This window comes from Pantherophis guttatus, chromosome 1 (assembly GCF_059756535.1).
Source record: "Pantherophis guttatus breed Tessera chromosome 1, ASM5975653v1, whole genome shotgun sequence".
NCBI lineage: Eukaryota > Metazoa > Chordata > Lepidosauria > Squamata > Colubridae > Pantherophis > Pantherophis guttatus.
In genome coordinates, this window is record NC_142063.1 from 131,124,265 (window position 1) to 131,146,891 (window position 22,627).

General features: G+C 36.0%; 1 protein-coding gene across 2 annotated transcripts in view; it reads right to left on the reverse strand.

Moving 5' to 3' along the window:
* The window catches only part of DPP10 (dipeptidyl peptidase like 10), a 635,227-nt gene that overhangs the window by 29,866 nt on the left and 582,734 nt on the right, over positions 1-22,627 (reverse strand). For both annotated transcript variants that reach the window (XM_087881801.1, XM_087881800.1), the window contains exons 13-19: positions 21,436-21,543; positions 18,456-18,547; positions 17,089-17,136; positions 16,013-16,134; positions 14,586-14,633; positions 10,631-10,729; positions 10,454-10,523 (exon numbers count right to left, since the gene is read on the reverse strand). In XM_087881801.1, the coding sequence (XP_087737927.1) occupies positions 10,454-10,523; positions 10,631-10,729; positions 14,586-14,633; positions 16,013-16,134; positions 17,089-17,136; positions 18,456-18,547; positions 21,436-21,543 (587 nt within the window). The remainder of the gene's footprint in view (positions 1-10,453; positions 10,524-10,630; positions 10,730-14,585; positions 14,634-16,012; positions 16,135-17,088; positions 17,137-18,455; positions 18,548-21,435; positions 21,544-22,627) is intronic.

A 22,627-nucleotide genomic window follows, 5' to 3' on the forward strand; every position in this document is an offset into this window, starting at 1 on the left:
ATATTTTCTTCTATTCAAGTATAATTGAATGATTAACTCATAGCTAAAGCAATCCAGTGCCCGTTTATTTTGTTGAAACTATGTAAATGAACATAATAGACTCTTATTATGGTAAACATGGTATACTCTTATTTTATATTACATATTTGTAATGAAAAACAATATCTGTAACATATGGGCATTCTAGTATACACAGAGAACTATTTGTGTAGAGCCATTCATAAAAATTAATAGAATGGAATGGAATGGAACGGAACAAAACGGAACAGAACAGAACAAAATTCTTTATTGGCCAAGTGTGATTGGACACACATGGAATTTGTCTCCAGTGCATAAGCTCTCAACGTACATACAAGCAACAAATGATAAATCATTATTATAATCATAACATACATTCATCATAAATCATAAGATACAACAATCACTGACTGTCATAGGATACTAAACAAGCAATCAACATAAATCATACTAGGATACTAAATAAAACAATTAATATAAATCATAAGATACAAGCAACAAAGTTATAGTTCTAAGAAGATATGGAATAGGTAATAGAAAAGTTGAGAAGGATAATAGTAATACAGCCCTACTAGGTAGTTTGACAGTGTTGTGGGAATTAGTTGTTTAGCAGGGTGATGGCATGGGGGAAAAAACTGTCCTTGTATCTAGTTGTTTTGGCATGCAATGCCCTATAGCAGTGTTGGCAAACCTTTTTGGCACCAAGTGCCGAAATGGGAGAGCAGATGATTTTCCAGTTTTCGGCACGCACATGTGCACCGGCCACCTGGTCTTCCAGTTTTTGGCACATATGTGCGCGCGAAGACCAGCTGTCCAGTGTGTATGCACCAGCTCCTCCTGGCCTTTTGAGACCCTCATGCCTCCCTTCCCGCCCCCCCTTTACTGCTCCCCCGGTCCCCGTCAGGGTGGTGGGATATCACCACCAACAACCTAGTTCCACAGCCCCGGACAGGGAGAGAAAGTTGGATGGGGAATGCTGCCTCCCTCTGCTGGAAAGCCAGAGCCCCTTCCTCGCTTTGGAGGGAAGGGGCATTGGCATTCCCGGGGCTTGGGTTGGGAGGCCAGCAGATGGGAGAGCTTCATCCCAACTCTGGCCAGGATGAAGCGCCTCCCCCCAGCCCGCCACCGAGAACAAGCCAGCACAGCCCCCCCTTCCTGGCCACTTCCTGGCCAGTGCACCTCTTACCCCTCAGTGGTGCCTTCCAGTTTCCTGGCCGGTGCACCTCTTACCACTTGGCGCCTTCCCACTTCCCCGCCGGCATGTCTCTTACCCCTTGGTGGCACCTTCCCGCTTCCTGGCCAGTGCACCTCTTACCCCTCAGTGGCATTTCCATGCATGAGGAGCTGCACTCTCCTCCAGCCCTCCTGGGGCAGCTCGCCTCCCTGGCAGCAGCTCCTCTTCTTTTTCCTCCTGGCTGCTCCAGCATCCCAGCCCAGGGAAGAAGGAAGTTATGTCCAGAATGTGAGGGGTCTGTAGATATTTTCACAGCCCTCTTTCTGGCTCATGCAATATATAGGCCCTCAATAGAAAGCAGGCTGGTAGCAATTTTTTTTCCCTGCAGTTCTAATTATCCGTTGACGTCTGTGGCTGTCTTGTTTGGCTGCAGTGCCAAACCAGACAGTTACAGAGGTGCAAATGACAGACTCAATAATTCCTCTGTAGAACTGAATCAGCAGCTCTTTGGGCAGTTTGAGGTTTCTGAGTTGGCACAGGAAGAACATTCTTTGTTGTGCTTTTTTGATGACATTTTTGATTTTAGGTGTCGCTTTTAAGTCTTGAGATATGAACCTAGAAACGTGAAGGTCTCTACTGTTGATACTGTGTTGTCTAGTACTGTAAGAGGTGGTAGACTAGGACGGCTTCTTCTAAAATCTACTGTCATTTCTACAGTTTTGAGTGTGTTCAGTTCAAGATTCTTCTGGGTGCACCACAAGGCTAGTTGTTCAACTTCCCGTCTATATGCAGATTCATTGTTGTCTTGAGTGAGACCAATCACTGTTGTATCATTAAAAACTTCAGTACTGAAGCGAAAAACTATTGGGATAAAGTTAAGTTATGGATGGAGGAAATGATACTGCAACATATAGATTTAAAACCAGAGCTATTCCTATTGGGTATCTTATCAGAGAAAACTAGTAAAGATAATATATATTTGATTATACATGTAATAACAGCAGCAAGGATTGTTTATGCGCAAAAGTGGAAAGCAGAGAATATATCTTTGGAGGGAGAAGTAATTTAAAAAAATCTTAGATTGTTCAGAAATGAATAGATTAACTATGATGATAAAGGAAAAAGAAGGATATTTTAAGATATGGAATAAATTTTACTATTGCTTAGAAAAGAGATACAAATAAGTTTTTAAAAGAGATTTAAAAAAATTGGTTGTAATTAGAATAAAATATTAGTGGAAAATCTTTGTAATGGATTTGGTGAGATTGAACACAGAAGAGGAGAGAAGAAACTTTTGAAGATAACACCGAAATGTCACATCGAAGAAATGAATGATGTACTAAATGTTTGTTTGTCTTAAAAAATAAAATAAAATAATAATAATAAAAACCTTCAGTACTTTTAACAGAGGGATCCTTTGAGATGCAGTCTTCAGTATATAGAAAGAAGAGAAGTGGGGAGAGCACACAGCCCTGGGAAGTGGGGCTGTGCTAATTGTACCGGTATCTGATGTGATTTTGCCTCGCTTCACCTGCTGCTTCCTGCTATTAGGAAGCTTACGATCCACTTCCAAGTGTGGTCAGGCATGGCTAGATGAATCAGTTTTATTAGAAGAATATCTGGAATGATGGTATTGAATGCCGAGCTGAAGTCTACAAAAAGGACCCTTTCATAGGTCCTTGGAGATTCAAATTGTTGTAGGATGTAGTGCAGAGCCATATTAACACCATTATCTGCCAATCTATTTGATCTGTAAGTAAATTGCAGGGGGTCTAATAGTGGATCCGTATTGGTTTTCAGGTGGGCCAGCACTAACCTTTCAAAGGTTTTCATAATTATGGATGTCAGAGCAACCAGTCTGTAGTCATTCAGCTCCTTAATAGAGGGTTTCTTCAGCACTGGGATGTTAGTAGAGCATTTGAAGCAAGAAGGAATATAACACACATCTAGTGATTTATTAAAGATGCAGGTGAAGTTGGTCAGCACAAGCTTTCAAGAAAGAAGGAGTTACCTTGTCTGGGCCTGGTGCTTTTCCAGGCTTTTGTCTGAGAAATAAATCTCACAATTTTTTTCTGAGGTGGGGCCTCAAAGGCATGGGGTCAGTTGTAGGAGGCTTGGCTGTTGTTCATGTATCTGAGATGGAAGCAACAGTTGACAGTGGTTTTCTTTCAAACCTACAGTAAAACACATTCAGGTCATCTGCCAGATGTCGATTTCCTTCAGCATGGGAAGGAGGTTTGCTGTAATATTTGATATTTTAAAGAGTTTTCCACACATTCGCTCTTCATTTGTTGAGAGTTGATTCCTCAGCTTTTCAGAGTAGCTTCTTTTTGCTACTCTTATCTCCCTTGTTAATATTTTTCTGGCCTGACCGTACAGCATTCTATCTCCTTTCCTGTAGGCTTTCTCTCTAGCACAACGTAGCTGCTTGAGTTTAGCTGTGAACCAAGGCTTTTCACAGGTTTCTGGTCAGCATACACAGGTCTTCACAAAAACTAACATATGATGTTACAGTATCTGTGATACTGTGTTACAGTATCTGTGAGTTCATCCAAGTCTGCAGAGGTATCTTCAAAAACATTCCAATCTGTGCAATCAAGGCATTTTATCAAGCATACTTATTTATGATTATATCAAGAACTACAAATCATTTATTTTTAATTTTTTAATGTTTTAGTTAAAATTACCAAATCTCAAAGGAAACCAGCTTTTGTTTTAGAATACTATCCATTTGCATATCTGTACCACATTGCAAACACAGCATCTTCTTAAATTGTCTGGAGACCTGTTACTGGAAGCTATACCTGCCCCCAAAAACATTGACAGTAAGTGCTCTGTCATGTTCCCAATGCAACTATTTTTAAGGATATTAATAATTCACAAATTGTCTTTATTTAGTTTGGAGGGACCACATGGCCGAACTTGTTAGTTAACAGCATAGCATCTGTCCCTTTCTACTATATTATTCATATTATTGCATATTCTAGGTTGAGAAACTGGATATGTTCACATCTAAGGCTAAGCCCTATTTTTTAAAAAAAATTGTATTTGATTTGATGAATAAGAAACACATATGTATAAGCTATAATAGGTGGAATTATGCAAAATACATTATATTTAATATGATAGCACCCAATTTACACAATTAATGCTAAAATATGAATTTGTATATGAAAAACATTTATAAGCCATATGCTGTTTAAAATATAGCTACTATAATTGGAAAAGTGCCTAGAAATCATATTTCAGCAATATTAGAAGACCTTATCCACACAAGAAGCATTTTAGAGATGAGAAATGATAAGTAAACATATCTAGTTACTTTACCGACATGTAGTCAGATTTTTCAAGGGGATTGTAAAATGAAATCAAAAGAAGATTCAATAACTGAGGGATGTTGTTGATGATTTCTTATGTACAATTAAAACAAAAAATTAAAGTGAATAAATAAATAAAAGCTATTATGATTTTACACAGGGTAAGATTGAATTTGAAATAGAATTATGTACAGCATAATGATGAACATGTTACTGCTAAAATGGATTAACTTTTATTGAAATATAAGACAGAAGAAGAACAAGTGAAATGATGTAGGATAAAAAGAGTGAAAAACTTTAGCTATAGTATACAAATGGACCATTGGGAAAATATGTGGTTGAAAGGATTGAAATTTGAATGTTTATAAAATTATGTATCATTGGTGTTTGTTCCAGAGAATATATAAAAGTACTTTAATCTTTGTTGGAAATGTGAACAACATGAAGATACATTTTTTATCATATTTAATAGTCATGTAAAAAAAGCTAAAACATTTTGGATAAAAATGAATGCATTAATTCAAAAATTCTTAAAACTTAAAGTACAACTATAACCAGATAATCTTCTTTTGGGACTAATGGGATAAGCAACCAGAAAAAAATAATAATGGAACTTTGTTTTTATATATGACAATTGGAGCAAAATTATTATATGCTCAAAAATGGAAAGACTTCACACTACTTACACAGAGGAATGGTTGGTGAGGTTGATAAAAGTCATAGGGATAGCTAAATTAACTTCTTCAGTTAGAGAAAAACAATCTACCGTACATTTATAGTCAACTGGAAATCCCTTATATACTTTTTGTATGAAACAGAAAAAATGCATTTGTGATTTGTGATTTTGAAGATTAGGAAAAAAAACATAATAGAAAAGATCAGAGTTTTTTGTAATTTAAAATAAGGGATAATTTTGTAAACTTCCTTCCTTCCTTCCTTCCTTCCTTCCTTCCTTCCTTCCTTCCTTCCTTCCTCCCTCCCTCCCTCCCTCCCTCCCTCCCTCCCTTTCCCTCCTTTGCATTTTTACATGTATTATAAAAGATTAATGAAATTGTATTTTAAAGAAGTATTAGAACAGCTTAACTAGAGTGCTTCTAGACGGAACTCAAAGTGCTACTATTGTTCTAAATGGTTTTTTCTCCCATGCTAGTCTTACTATCATTGAAATTGATTTCCCAACATTTTTAATGATAAAATTCCCCATGCAAGATAGAAAGTAAGTATCTAATAAACTTGCTGAACTGAGGTATCAATTTGTAGAATGTTCTAAGGAAATCTCACTTGCTTTTTATAACAGACTTATTTCTATTGTATAAAATCTAATACCCTTTCCAACTATTTTAGGCTGCTTTATTTTTTTAATATAAAACGTTCTTTATTCAGTTCTGTTTTTTGTGTGTGTGGGATAATTATATTTATATTTATTATATATATATATATATATATATATATATGCAAAAAATTAAAATCTTGGGTGTTTTCCCACCTCATTGTAAATAAGTTGGTTAAAATGTTTAAAACTCTGGTTAAAATCCCAGCTTAAAATCTTCTAAAAATCCCTACAGAGCACTCTGCAAGATCTTTTAAAAACTCAGCTAAAATCCTACCAGTGACTTTAAAAGTCTCTCTTATAGCAACGTTTCGACAGGCTCACAACCCTGTCATCTTCAGGCTCATGTTTTGTTTGGAAGCTATGGGTTCCAAACGAAACATGAACCTGAAGATGACAGGGTTGTGAGCGTGTCGAAACGTTGCGCTCTCTCTCTCTCTCTCTCTCTCTCTCTCTCTCTCTCTCTCTCTCTCTCTCTCTCTCTCTCTCTCTCTCTCTCTCTCTCTATATATATATATATATATATATATATATATATATATATTTTTTTTTTTTCTGAGGTTTTTGCGGGTGTTTGCATGTAGGTCTTTGGTTATTCGGGTTTTCTCCCGCGCAAAATTGGAGGTGTCTTGGCAACGTTTCGACGAAGTCTCATTCATCATCTTCAGGCTGGTGTTCTCGGCTTCGTGCTTCTAGGAGCAATGTGTGTGATCGCAGCTGTTTCTTCCTTTTAACTGCCAGTGGGGGTGTTAACTGATTGGGTGGGAGCTTGGCTGGGTTCTGATTGGGTGGAGGTGTGTTCTGATTGGTTGGGTGTTTGGCTGTGCTCTGATTGGATGGGGGTTTGGCTGTGCTCTGATTGGCTGGTGTGTGTTCTGTTTAGGTGGGGGCTTGGTTGTGCTCAGGTTAGTCTGAGTAGCAGGGGGATTTGAGCTGGTGAGCTGTGTTGCTGTTGTTTGGCTTCGTGTTCGTGGCCATACCATCTCTTCATGTTGGGTGTCAGTCTGCTTCATGTATGGATTGGAGGGGTTTAAAGTGGCTAATGATGCAGCTGTGGTCTGGCTTCTGGTCCGTGGTCGTACCTGATCATCAGTGTGGGTTTGAGTCTGCTTTCTGCGCGGATGTGTATCGCCAAAACTGAACACTTTAACAACAGAATAATCAGAGAAGCCATCGAGATAGAAAAACATCCACACAGCATGAATAAACGAGATGATACCTCCCGCCTGCCAGCCATTTGGAAACCTGCCCTTATTGACAAACAAGTCCCTAACACAAAGAATGACACCAGACCCACACTCACGAGAGCCACACAGGATGTAACCACCACACATCCACTCAGAAAGCAGACTCAAACCCACACTGATGATCAGACATGACCATGGAGCAGAAGTCAGACCACAGCTGCATCATTAGCCACTTTAAACCCCTCCAATCCATACATGAAGCAGACTGACACCCAACATGAAGAGATGGCACAGCCACGAACACGAAGCCAAACAACAGCAACACAGCTCACCAGCTCAAATCCCCCTGCTACTCAGACTAACCCGAGCACAACCAAGCCCCCACCTAAACAGAACACACACCCATCCAATCAGAGCACAGCCAAACCCCCAACCAATCAGAACACACCTCCACCCAATCAGAACACAGCCAAGCTCCCACCCAATCAGTTCACACCCCCACTGGCAGTTAAAAGGAAGAAACAGCTGCGATCGCACACATTGCTCCTAGAAGCACGAAGCCGAGAACACCAGCCTGAAGATGATGAATGAGACTTTGTCGAAACGTTGCCAAGACACCTCCAATTTTACGCGGGAGAAAACCCGAACAACCAAAGACCTACCCATATATATATATATATATATATATATATATATATATAGAGAGAGAGAGAGAGAGAGAGAGAGAGAGAGAGAGAGAGAGAGAGAGAGAGAGAGAGAGAAGTTGTTAAGCTGAATATTTGATAGTATTTATAGTATAGTATTTATTATGATAACATTTATTAATGAAACTTGAAACAAATTAGAAGATTGTTAAAAGAAGTTATGTGAATCGGGAAAATAAGTTTAGTGGCCTGCAGGTAAACAAGTCATATGTTGAAAATTCCTTTTGGTGAAAGAAAGAAAGGGTAGGGTAGTTAACCTTATTTATATCCTAAGTTATTTCATTGGCAATTAAACAGATATATACATGTCCACAACCAGGCAGCCATGAGAGCTACATAATTGTTCCACATTTTATTCAACCCATTTAGAACAAAGAGGCAATAGCAGTGTCCAAATTCTATTGGAATTGTTTATTTATGCACTTATTTACTTACTTACTTGGGCTTATAAGCTTATAAACCAACTCCAATAAGAAATGACCGTGTGCGATTTAAGAATGCTAGAGAATATATAAATCCGTAGTAAATAAATGAATATAGAGTAAATTATAACTCTTTCATTTTATAGATCACTGATGCTCAGTGAATGTGCTGATACTGATTAAATACATCATTTTTAAAATCAAATCTTTATGTTATGCCAAGGGTGTCCCTGAAGTCACTTTTATATGAGAACTATAATTAGTGGCAACTTCTCCTTCTGTTCAATATTATAAAGAGAGGAAGAGACATCTTAAAGTAGATTCTCCTCTGCTCATCCTCCTCATTCATGTATTACCTATTCAGTAATATTATCACTCAATAGAGAAAAAGCTTTCTTTAAGAAAGCATGATAGCCATTCACCGAGGGTTGCAACTTTTTAATGTAGTATTTCATTTTATTTTCTTCAACGCCTTTAATGGCATTCTATATGTTTTATGAGGCACCAGTAACAATTACCCAGAAGGTAAAACAAAAACAAACCACAGCACCATTTTTATGTTGGTATAATACATAATATCAGTATGAGCTACAAGGAATAAAAATGATTCCTTCATCATTATTGAAATTACCACTTTCCTATAAAACTGATGATGGCTGTGAACTACATAGTCATTTCCCCTCATTTTTACATACCTGAGAAAAATCTTGTTACAATTGTAAAAAGGATAGGAGGATCTTGATTACTTGTTATAGTTTTTTAATAATAACTTATTCGACTGGTTTATGCCAGTTTATGTCTTTTTTCCTAATCAGAAACTACAGGCCTGTAATGTTTCTGCATCTCCAAAATAGACAAAAATTAGAGAGGATACAGAAAGTGTCCACCTTTAAATTTCATTTATAATTGGCTTAATCTGTTAGGAATTTTGGATGAAGTGAATAGTGCCTATAGATGCCATTTTTACTCTTGGAATATGGTTGAACTTGTTTAACATCTTCAGTATGAGTGGGAAAAATGTTTTGGATTCTAAGCATTTTTAGCTCAAAGCAGGTTGTTCTGACCTTCTTAAATGTGTCCTGACACTGTTCTGACCATTCCAGAAATGTTCAGACTGTCCATTATGTTTGAAGTTGGTCTTACAGATACAAAACAAGCACACTCTGGGCACTTTTGAAGTGTTTTATGATTAGTGTATTTGCGGTAGGGACAGAACGTTTCAAAGTTGAAAACTACTGCATGCCACTACCCTTTAAATTTATTAGAAACAATCATACAGGTATTATTCCAATAATAATATAATAATAATAATACCTGTCCTGCAGAAATGGAGGCAGAGGTTTAGTTCAACTTAAACGAATGGTCGAAAAAGAAAAACATGCACTGGCTGATTACATAAAAGATTGCCAAGAACACGCATTGAAACAAATTGGAACTTACTGAACGTGCAAGAAACAAAACATCAAATGAATGTCAAAGTATCATCATCATCATCATATAAAAATAAAAACAGAATGCTGCCAAGGAAAAGCACTGCACAATCAAATTCTAAAAAAGATCAAACAGAAAGTGGATAAAGATAAAATCTGACAATGGTTTACAACTGGAATATTAAAAAAAGAAGCTGACGGCTTGATTGATATGGCAGTTGAATAATACAATCCCAGCAAAATTTTCAGTTTACAGTAAGTCAGCATCAATTCTATAAAAACTAGATTCTGTAACACCTTTGTTCCTATGCCATCTGTCTGGTAAACTCGCAAGATTCATTTTTCTCGCCATGTACATGTATACATCTGAACTAGATTGTGTTGTTTCTCTATGTCTTATAATATATGTGGATATATGCATAAGTTTGTATTTATTTATTTTTTCATGTGTATGTAGTGTCTAATGGAGGTGGTGACCCTTTGAAAGCTGTATGCAACGAAATTTCATTTTAACGCATACTGATTAGTGTACATTCAAAGTGACAATAAAGTTATTCTAAGTTCTAAGTTCTTTGAAAATGGAAAAGAATAAAAAATTTGATAAAGACAGGTAATATAGGTCCATCTTGGATTACCCAGCCTCCATAACTGAGAATAAAGTTTTTTTTCTGGTTTTTTAAAATCATTTATGTGATCCTTAATAAAATTATAGCTGCATGATGAACATATGATGTCATCCCAACAGTGTTTAGAGGTCACTACTGGGAAGGCTATTTTTATAACTAAAGTGGCCATTCTTGAAGCCATATAACATATAAACAATGTAATACATCAATTTCACAAATTTTAATAATATCAGGGTTATACTTACACTATTAGGAGAAGTGGATACATATTTCGATCTGAGAAATCCTTTGGAAATGTTAACTGTAAAGGAAGTTCTTTTAAGAAAAGAGCAAAAGATTAAAGGCTGGTAGTTTGAAAAATGAATTAAAAGTACTATTTGAAAACATATATTGTTTTTTCCAAAATTTTCTAGTATATTTACCATAGTCATCAATGTGAAGCATTCTAGTTTCTGTTCGTAGGTTTTTTCTCATTGAAACTGCTTCTATTAAAACAGAGTTATCTTCTAAAATATAAAACTCTGTAAAATACAAAGGCAAAGAAAGGAACCAATGTACATGTATGCTTAATTGGATGGAAATTTTAAAATACAATTTATATGACAAATGCAGTCCATATTTTTAAAGACCAGTTTTTGGAAAAGCACATCTACAGAGTAAAATAAATATGGATATACTGAAAACGCATACATATTGTATATAGAGAGATACATTTCACTCATCTTTTCCTTTAGTACCTATTAAGTCTTATTTCAATTTAAAAGAACTATAACACTTGGAGAACATTAAGCCAAACTTCCTGTCATATTATAGATGTGACCCAAGTAGACTTTAATTACTGAGCCTTTGTGACCAGATTCATCGGCAACTACAGCTGGAGTTTCAGCCTGCATTTTCAATTGGAAATGGAAGTTGCTAAACCAAAAGATGCATGGGCCTAGCTATATGGAATTAGCATTTTCTCCTGTGTTTGATTTTGTTATGCTCTGCTAAATGCAAGGATAATCTTCATATGTTCAATCAATGTTCAATCTGATAAATGGAATCTAATGTATACGGTACTTTTTATAGGTCTTTGGCTTTGTATATACGGTCTTAAAGGTGAACTCACCAAAACATATGTTTTACCCCATACTGCACCCAAATAATGTGTCATATAATTTTTTTCCACATATGCAATTTGGCTTTTACATAAAGGAATAAAGTACAATAGAAGTTATTTGTTAGAGAAAAGTATGTTCCAGGGATAAAAACGTCAGTGACGTTTTATTTTTGGAGATACTAGGGTAATACAAGTCAAACATGAAGTTAAGAGAGGTGACCCCAGCATTTTTCCTAAGATGAGATCCTTGATTCATCATGCAACCCCCATAGAACTCTGGATTTTAACACTAAAATTATATATTAAATTAAGTAAAATGGAAGATAGTTTTTGAATAACAAGATATTATTGGATTTTGATTTGTCTATGTATAAACACATATCCATTTAAAATTATCCTTCATCTACAAATTTCTAAAACTTTTTTTTAAAATTACAGTTGAAGGATTATTTGTCTATTTTTTTTAAAGCACCAGTTGCGTATGGATAGCTATTTGACATGTTTCATCTAAACAATCTTTTAAAAACTTCTCAATTTAATTAAATAATGAATAATCAAACTATGAGGCAGTTTCAGAGTGTCAACTAAACTGTTTCAAAAACAATGATTTGTCTAAAATTCAATCATATAATGTTTATTTCATGAATAGGAATGATGATCATGTTTACATATATATGTAAACATATGTATATATATTTCCATAATTTTCTATACAAATAAATTTTTCCTCTGGAATTTTTACAGGCGAGAATTGCAGAGAGGTTCAGCACAACAGCGTTTCATTTCTAAAACTATGATTTCATTGTATAACTTACTGACTTAGCCTATTTATTATGGGCAAGAATATTGTGTGTGTGTGTGTATGTGTGTGTGTGTGTGTGTGTATATATCCACACACATACGTACACACATTCATTTAAATTCAAGTATTTCCCAATTAAAGTGAATAGTTGTGCTTTAAAGCATATATGTATGTATGTATGTATGTATATATATATATATATATATATATATATATATATATATATATATACATACATACATACATACATATATGCTTTAAATATATACACACACACATACATACATACATATATGTTTTCTCATATATGTTTTCTCAGGTTTTCGCGGGTGTTTGTATGTCGGTCTTTGATTATTCGGGTCTTCTCCCACGTAAAATTGGAAGTGTCTTGGCGACGTTTCGACGAAGTCTCATTCGTCATCTTCAGGCTGGTGTTCTCGGCTTCGTGCTTCCAGGAGCAATGTGAGATCGCAGCTGTCTCTTCCTTTTAACTGCTAGTGGGGGTGTGAGCTGATTGGGTGGGAACATGGCTGTGTTCTGATTGGGTGGAGATGTGTTCTGATTGGTTAGGGGCTTGGCTGTGCTCTGATTGGATGGGGGGTTTGTTGTGCTCTGATTGGCTGGGGGGTGTTCTGTTTGGGTGGGGACTTGGTTGTGCTCAGCTTAGTCTGAGTTGCAGGGGGATTTGAGCTGGTGAGCTGCGTTGTTGTTGTTTGGCTTCGTGTTTGTGGCCGTGCGAGCTCTTCATGGTGGGTGTCAGTCTGCTCCATGGATGGATTGGAGGGGTTTAAAGTGGCTAATGATGCAGCTGCGGTCTGGCTTCTGGTCCTTGGTCGTGGCTCATTATCAGTGTGGGTTTGAGTCTGCTTTTTGCGTGGATGTGTGGTGGTGACATCCTGTGTGGCTCTCGTGAGTGTGGGTCTGGTGTCATTCGTTGTGTTAGGGACTCGTTTGTCAATAAGGGCGGGTTTCCAAATGGCTGGTAGGCGGGAGGTATCGTCTCGTTTGTTCATGCTGTGTGGGCGTTTTTCTATCTCGATGGCTTCTCTGATTATTCTGTTGTTAAAGGGTTCAGTTTTGGCGATAGTTCTGGTCTTTTTAAAGTCAATATCATGTCCTGTGGCTTTAAGGTGTTGGACCAGGGAAGAAGTTGGTTCCTCTTTTCTGACTGAGTTCTTGTGTTCTTCTATGCGTGCACTTATTCGTCTGTTGGTTTGTCCGATGTATGTGGTGGGGCAGGCGGTGCATGGGATTTCATATACTCCTTGATTTTCTAACTCAATTTTGTCTTTGGGGTTCCTTAGGATGGTGGATATTTTTCGGTTTGTGCAGAATGCTGTCTTGATGTTATGTTTGTGGAGGATTTTGCTTATTCTGTCTGTGGTGCCTTTTATGTATGGGAGGAGGGCTTTGCCGTTTTCTTGTTCTCTGTCTTGGATTTTAGTGGGGGTTTCTTTTTGGACGAATAAGTGCACGCAGGTCTGAGGGGTATGCCCTCTTTATGTATTTTTGGGACGCCATATAGTTTTGCTTGCAGTAGCGTCCAATCAGGACACAGAGTTAAAGGCTAACCAGCATACGTCAGCAGCAGCAAACATAGAAAAGCGACAGCTCCGACTTCGCAACACACCCATAGCTTCTAAACTAAACAAGAGCCTGAAGATGACAGGGTTGTGAGCCTGTCGAAACGTTGCTAGAAAGAAAAACTTTTAAGGTACTGGTAGGATTTTAGCTAAGGTTTTAAAGGACCTTGCAGAGTGCTCTGTAAGGATTTTTAGAAGATTTTAAGCTAGGATTTTAACCAGAATTTTAAACATTTTAATTAACTTATTTAACATGGCGTGGGAAAACACCCAAGATTTTAATTTTTTGCATATATATATATATATGAGATATTTTGAAAATATTTTGAATTTTTTATATATTTTGAAAAAGTTACTTATGTAGAAAAGTTACTTATATAGAAAACCTATATGTGTTTGTGTGTACTATACTGTATATGTGTCTTATTTGTATGTGTGTACATGAATGTGTTGAGTTGCTTAAACAGAGAGATTTAAGCGCACATAATATTTGTATCATTAAAAAAGGATCAATTAGATAACTGGCACTCAGAAATGATTCCTTAATCCAGACTAATTGTATTAGAGCTTTAAAGTATTTTAAAGCATATATTAGAAGTACTGTAATAGGAACTCAATTTGCATAGTTATTTAAAGAGATTGTGCCACTGTGCCACCTAATTATTGTAAGCATTAATGGGAAATAAAGAGTACGTAATAATGGAAGATCACTCTGAAAAATCCCTGATAAATTATAGCTACTGTATTAATTTCACCCTGTCCTTATTGCTTACGTACATGCTTATTCCTAGGTTGTAATTAAGATGAGGTTTAGAAATTAATTTCCTGAAGGTCTCAATTGAAAGGGAGAAAGCCCACAAGAAAATCCCCAGTGAACTGGTATAACTTACTTTCAGGATTAACTGTGCTGTGCAGGCTGACAATCGGAACACCAGGTCCTGTAAAACACCGAAGGACAGGCACAAGGAGGAAGTAAATAAAAGAAACTAGCTTTGGATTCTTCAACTTAAAAAAAAAAAAAAACTAAAGCAAAACATAAATTATTCTAAGACACTGTTTTCAAAACTACTACTTCATACGCTTTAATACTTAGCATATGAATGGTCCCATTAATGCCAAGGAAATAGCATAGTCTGCTGGGAAATAATAAATGCATGATTGTTATTATCTTCATCATTTCAATTTTACAGCTGAGAAATTGACACATAGAGCGATTAATAGCCTGATTATATAAAGCACAGAGTACCTGCAGCTACTATTAAATCAAAGAGAGAACAGGGAGCATTCAGACTTTGCAAAGTCATTTGGAGGCCATTAGAAAACTGAGTGGAAATCTCAGAAGAAACGTATCCAAACGTCTTGTAGCTTTGATTCAATGTACAGATAAGACTGCCCTGGTGAAGAGGGCATCTGATTTCATAGAATAATAGACAAGGAAGGGGCCTTTCAGAATATCAAACCGGTCCCCTCCCTGCTCAATGCAGGAATTCAAATTAAAACATCCTTGCTTCTACACACTGGTGAAAGAGTCCACCCTATTCTTTCTCCTCCTCTTCCTCCTCTTATGGTATTGCAATCTGCAACGTTCAGAATGCAGGATGTCTTTAGAAATGCTTCCCCTTAGAACTGTAGATTGTGAAATGACTGTAGCAAGCAAGTAAACAAGCAAACAAAGGAACAAACAAACAAACTAATAAATATCTGTGTATATAGTTCATTCTCCGGCAACTTCCATAACCTTCCTGGGCATTTTACTAACGATAACAGGAATGTTATTTATGTCACTGATTGACAAATGTGATCTAGATCTGCAACTATTCAGACTTTTGGCTGTGTGTAACTTGATAGTAGGGGAACACATTGAAGGATATCCTTTTAAATAGTTTAAATAACTAGTGAATACAACTTTAGTACATCTTTTATACAATTACTTCTAGCCACCCGTCTCCCTTGGTTCTTTGTTTCGTAGACCATTTTATCATAAGAATGATCGAATTAATCAGTACAAAATTTAAATTGTCCAGTAAGGCATTTTTCAAATCTCACAAGGTTGACTCAGCCTTCCATCCTACTGAGGTCAGTAAGAGGAGGACCCAGACTGTTGGGGGCAAGATGCTTAGAGAGGGCTGTAAAGCACTGTGAAGCAGTATATAAGTCTAAGTGCTATTGCTATAATGCCAGAGTTGAGATTTTGTAACTACTATAACGATATAAATATTTTATTTGTAATAGTTATCACTGAGATACATTATTTTTTTTGAAGTTCAAAAACATTTCATTTTTAAAAAAGTGTAATAACAAAGACAGCCTGGCTTACCCTTACACTGTAGAATGAAATACTTGATTGAAGGACTAAACTTTGCATTAAAATATGTACAATGATCTTTCATAAAATTGCATGAGAGGCATTGACGATTCAGCAATTCAGTTGTTGACACACTAGGGAAGTAAAAAAAAAAGTGATCAAGCACAAGAAAACCTACAGCTAATATGCAGTGCAAATATATCATTATAAGAAAAAATTATTTGGTTTTAATTGTCAATACTTCAGACACTACAAATAGTCCTCAACTTACAACCACAATTGACCCCAGAATTTATGTTACTAAGCGAGACAGTTGTTAAGTGAGCTTTGCACCATTTTATGACCTCTCTTGACACAGTTGTTAAGTGAATCACTGCAGTTATTAAGTTAGTAACATAGTTGTTAAGTGAATCTGGCTTTCCCCATTGACTTTGCTTGTCAGAAGTTCACAAAAGATGAACCCATGACCCCGGGACACTGCAACAGTCATAAATATGAATCAGTTGTGAAGCATCTGAATGTTGATTTGACCATGATCATGCTGCAACCGTCATAAGAAGGAAAAATGGACATAAATCACTTTTTTCAGTGCCACTGTAACTTTGAACGGTCACTAAGCAAACAGTTGTAAGACATGGACTACCTATACTGAACAGGGCTACGTTGTTTCTTCTCTCAAACTCTTCCCTATGTATCACCATTTTTTTCTCCAGCAAAGGAATGAAGTGGGAAATAGAGGATGTGGAAATATGTACAGTTTTTGTGAACCCCGAGCTTACAATGAAAGAGAACAACACTGACTGAAGCTTCATTTTTATTACTTCTACTTCCTTGGTATTTTCCAATGCATATAAAATGCTAACTAGGCTTAGTATTATGCTGTGAAGGATGACTTTGGGTTATTATCTTTCTGTCACAATATATATTGTTCCTATGAAATTTGCTTCTTTTATAAACCCACAGATTCATGCAGAATTTCTAAGGTATGCACGGGATCTTTGTTGACATTTAAGTTAATTGCTTTTTTGTAAACAAAGAAACACAGCCTGTCAATCACTTAGGAATCACATTGTACCGGATCTGCTTACCTATGTAATTGTCTTCCTCTTGGTGAATTCTCAGTACTTAAAAAATAACTGGCAAAATGAGAAAAAAAAAAACACCTTTAGCCCAGGTGAATATGTACTAATTTGCTGTAGATAATAAACATAATGAACATCAGACCTAAGGATTTCAGTGATATAGGAGAAGAGCAGGATCATTCTTACCATTAACTTAACTGAAGGGGCAATCCACAAAACATCTTGAGACTGGCTTATTTTTTTACATTGCTCCTATCTTTACATTGCTCCTAGTTTTTCATTAGCAAAGAAGCTTTGCAATTCTAGACTTATTTTCCCCTTTCAGGATAAGATATCCAATCCATACAGTTTTATCATCATTAACATCATGATCATTCATGTTGACTAGAAAATGTCCTTAGGTGATTAAGAAGGAAACTCGAGAATTAGCATACCTGGCTTTGTAAAAATAAAATACAAATTGGACTATTGCATATGCTATGTTCTATGCAGATGGAGCGTAATTAATGATTAAAACATTTGTTTTTATCAGAAGTCTTACTGTTTTGTGTTCAGAAGAGATTGTCTGCCTCAATTCTCCCAGATTAAAAAGGAGAAGCAAATTAACTAATGATCAGGCAGAACAACTGATCTTGTTCTGAGAAAAAGAATGCAGGTTTTCAAAGTGCTCACCTTGCTTGTATTAAAGACAACAGAGATATTAAAAGACAACAGAGACTTTAGCTCATTCTCATATTAGGTACCAATAACTAAACATCTGTTATAATTGAAAATGGCTTCAACGCTTCTACATATTTAAATGAAATCTTTTATAAATCACATTCAACAAGGTTTATTTCTATGCAATACAGGATTGAAGTCTTAACAAAGGTAATTATTAATAAATGATATTTTTCAGGAGTTTCTGAGAAATCCTTTCTGTTAACAGTACTGGGAAGCACATCCATTTACAACCTAAGAATAAACAGCAAGAACCATTCCTTATTATTTTTGAAGGTAAGCAGATTTTAAAAGTGGGAGATCCAAGGGTGAAAATGTATTTAATTTTTAAATCCTAATGATCTGATTACTTACGATTCTAAAGCAAGACCACTTGGAGATATTGTTGCCTAACCCAGTGTTTGGATTTTCTTATTTCAATCAATACTTCAAAGCAGAATTTATTACAGCCTAGCCTTATTTTAATATCCAGGAAAAGTTCCTAGAATATATCAAGAGATTAAATACAGTTTGTCTTCGTACTTATGGTTCATGGCTAGTATTAGCATTTAATAACAAAAGAAACATAATTAACATTGCTATACCAATAACATTGAATCTATCTTGATAACACAGATATTTTACCTGAACAGACAAAGAAAAATAATGCTCACATCTTTTGGGTATTTTCATCATATGCCAAGATTTTTATAACTTCCCAGTTCCCTGATGTCAGATGTCGTATACTAAATTGTTCATTTTTGATCTGCAAAAAATAATAAATTTAACCTTTTTTCTCCCATGACTTTCCTTAATTGATCAAAGCAATGACTGGCAGAAGGGGTCAAATTCTATGGGCCCCTTTGGTATCAGTCAGGATATATAAAAGGCTGCAACTTGAAAGTAAGAGAAATGAATGGAACAAACACAAATTAACAAATGAAATGAAAAATAAAAAAATAGATATATTTAGGGTTTGTAAAATTAAGAGATGCATGAGAAATATGGAATATATTTAGTAGGGAGTAAGATAAGAAAGTATGTTTTCAAGGTGGTGATGTCATAATATATTTATAAATATATTTATACGAATTCTCATAATGTTGCTTAAGATTTGTTGACTGAGAAAGGTATATGTGTGTATTTCTGTATGCAAATGATGCCGTGATTTTGCCTGGGAGCATGAGTGACTTGCAGCAAATGTTAGACATATTGTGTGATGTAGTGAGAAACATGAATCTGAAAATTCATGAATCAAAGCTCAAGGTATTTGTATTTGACAGGTAAAATGGAATGAATGAATTAACACAAGTTTTATACAAACGATAAAAAAATAAGCAAATAGCTGACTTTGGTAAAATGTTAACTGAAGATGGGAAAACGAATGCACAGATAAATGGTGGTAGAAAGATAGCACGTAGTTTGCAGGCTATTGTGAAGAATGAATAATTATTGAAATAAGCAAAAATAAGAGGCCTTGAATAAGAGGGGGCGTCTGGATACTGCATTGTATGAAAATGTAAGCTTATTATGTCAGGAATACAAAAAATGTAAGATGAATGCAATGAAAATGGGTTATTTAAGTTTGCAGTAAAATAGAGATAGGGCCAAGAATGAATGGAACTAGATACAATGCAAAAGTGAGTGATGAATACATCACTCAGTAATATATCTGGGGAATTGGCAGATAGGAAAAAAAACCTCAATACAGCAACCTAAATTGCATGTAAAAAAGGGTCAGGATTTCAAATGTATAGTTGCAGCTGTTATTTTGACCCCTTGAGCCTCTCCTTGCACCCAGGTACTCCTGAAGTACACTGAGGTGATTGAGACATATTAAAGAATGAGGATCAAACTAAAAAAAACCCCACAACTGAATGAAAGAAAAGTGAATGGATTGAAAGGAAGGGAAGGAGTGAGAAAATCCTGTTTGGATGGTGATTGATGATGATGATGATGATGATGATGATGATGATGACACTATCCTTACAAATTGTAGCATTTGTTTTGCTGAGCATACACCTGTGTTACAAAAACACTGATGTTCATACATATCCGGGGGTTGGGGGGGGGTTGGGGACAGGGTTTGGAAAGTACAGTTCAACAGATATCTAACTCTTATATCTCACAAGAGTTGGATATCTGTTAATTTCCTTGAATTCTCAATGACAGTATATCCTATAGCAGTCTACATGTCTTTAAATAGTTCACTTCAATGGGATTCAAGGAAGCAAATATTACATTTTGTTAGGTCTTTTTCCCTTAATGTTTATATAGTTAAGCTATAAATATTTCCATGAGCAAGGAACTCTATCTTAGTCTTCTGATAATGAAAATTACAGTATCTAGATGCAATGTCTCAGTACTTCACTCACACAATAAATAGCATTAGCTGAAGATGTTTTCTCCTTGGGTAATGAAACGTTGTCAAAAAACAAAACAAAACAACTCAGAGAGCACTAAGGAATCCACAACTCAACCCTGAACTACAAATATCCTCTTCTATTAGCATCAATGATGTTTTAATTTAATAAAGTGAATACATTACTTGCAGGAAAATAGGAGAAAGAAGAAATAATGGTCACCAAGAAATAATTCACAAATAATCTGTAAATGTTAAAACTGTGCAATAGAGTCTTCTGTTAAGGAAAACAACATCTGTGTTTAGCATCCATATCTGTATTAATATCCATTGATATCAATATGAAATAGAATATTTCCACTGACTTTAAAAAGAATAAAACAGAGTTTGAGCACAGGGTTAAAACTAACTCTTGTTTGTCTTTGAATTTAAAACTGTGTGCCTAGAATTGTATCATCAAAAGCTCATTGGATCTAGTGTTTTGGACAGGAAATCTTTTAATGCATGTTCCTCATCCTAGGAGAGATTTATTTCTTAATTTTCTTTGCAAAATTGATGACAGTATTAGGGATATGGAGGGGCTAGTTTATTTATGGTACATCTTCATTCCGGAAAACAGGGCAATTCTGGAACTAATCTGATCCAATTAGAATTCTAGATCCCCAGCAAGATATATTCTGTCATAGACCAGTGTGTGTGTGTGTGTGTGTGTGTGTGTGTGTGTGTGTGTGAGAGAGAGAGAGAGAGAGAGAGAGAGAGAGAGAGAGAGAGAGAGAGAGAGAGAGAGAGAGAGAGAGAGAAGACTGGTTTATCACATAACTAGGGATTCATACAGGAATTCCACAAAAATAATTGGGAGAGGGTTTTTTTGAATAACATTCCTTTAAAAATAGCAGTGGACAGTTTTAAAAACTCCTGTAACTTAAGTGTTTTAGAATATAGTGGTATGCTAACTTTCATGGCAACACTGGTGGCAAATGTCACGTTGAGCGAGGGTTTTTTTGTGCAATAATTTTAGTAATGTCACTCCTTGAACTAAACATTTACCTTTAGACAAGTGTAATATTCTATAGGAAAGATTTGACCCAAAGCAAAAAAGGAATACTTACCCATGTGTTATCTATTGTATTTTTATTTTGTATGTACTTATATCTAAGCACAATTTAAAACAAACCGGTTATTCCCCACAAAACCAACCTTGTGAAGTAGGTTGAGCTGAGAGACAGTAATTTGCTCAGAGTTGCCCAATGAGTTTCTGTGGCTGGAATCTAATTTAAGTAAAAGAAGCTCACCTGAACATTAAACATAGCAATATGGTGGAATTCACCACGGCCGCCTTGTTTAACTGGAACTGTCATAAAAAATGTATTGCCATCTTTAGAAAAAACTGGCTCCTCATTCTATAAAAAAAAAAAAAAAAACCAGAGAAAAATATTCTTGTTAAAAACTACTTCATATATGCTATCATTTTTACGGATGGCATATTCAAATACTGAACACATTGAAGATAAACAATATATTATGGCATAAATATGATTTTATGTTTTTTACTGTTTTTACAAAGGCTTATAAGACACTCAGGGCCATGGTGCATAAGGTGAGTGGCTACAGATGTCATCTAAATGAATAAGAGTCAAGATAACAAAGCACAAAAATAATTCAAGAGGCAATTCCATTACTTAGAAATCTCCCCCACCCCCAAGACCCCCCAACAATTTTAAACTGCTTTGCAATAGAGTAAATCCTTCTTTGTGCCTTTAGGTTAATGTATGGATGGCTTAAGGTAAGCAGAGAATACAGTTCATAGGCAGGTCTCACCTTGATTTCCTGACCTCCATGAATTTTGCATGGCGGTCCAAAGGGAAACTGAATTTGCCTTCACAGGAACACAAAAAGGCTTTCTATGCAAGCTGGCTCTGGGAACATTCTGAGAGACCTCCTCACCTTGAAGGAAATGCAAGTACAGTTCTCCTGACCTCCAGACAATTACTTAAAGAGGGCTAACCTCCTGGAATCCAGGACAGCTTTTTTTACAGTGAAATATACCGGTAATTACCATTAACACTGTAGGAAACTTACATGAAACTTCTGTCTTCCAGTAAGTTACTAGTGTGAATCATTGGCTATGTCTGTATTTTCTTATGGATTGTGGATATCTGAAAATACAAATATAGTCCATGATAATCACTTCACACTTGTATGTGTGTGTGTGTGTGTATACAGACTGCCATACTAGTTCCCTTGGAAGAGACTTACTTTAGGATCTCATTGGCCAAAGAATTTTGGATGGTTAGGTCTATGAGAAGAGTCTTTTCTTCTGTGGCCCCTGCTCTCTGTAATATTCTCCCATTAGAGGTGAGATCTTCTCCCACACTCCTGGCCACTGGAAGAGTCTGAAAACTTGGCTCTACTGCTTGGCTTGAGGCCCTGATAGGGGCCTGCTACATCCCCAAGCCCAGACCGTCCAGCGCCTTGGTTTTTAGT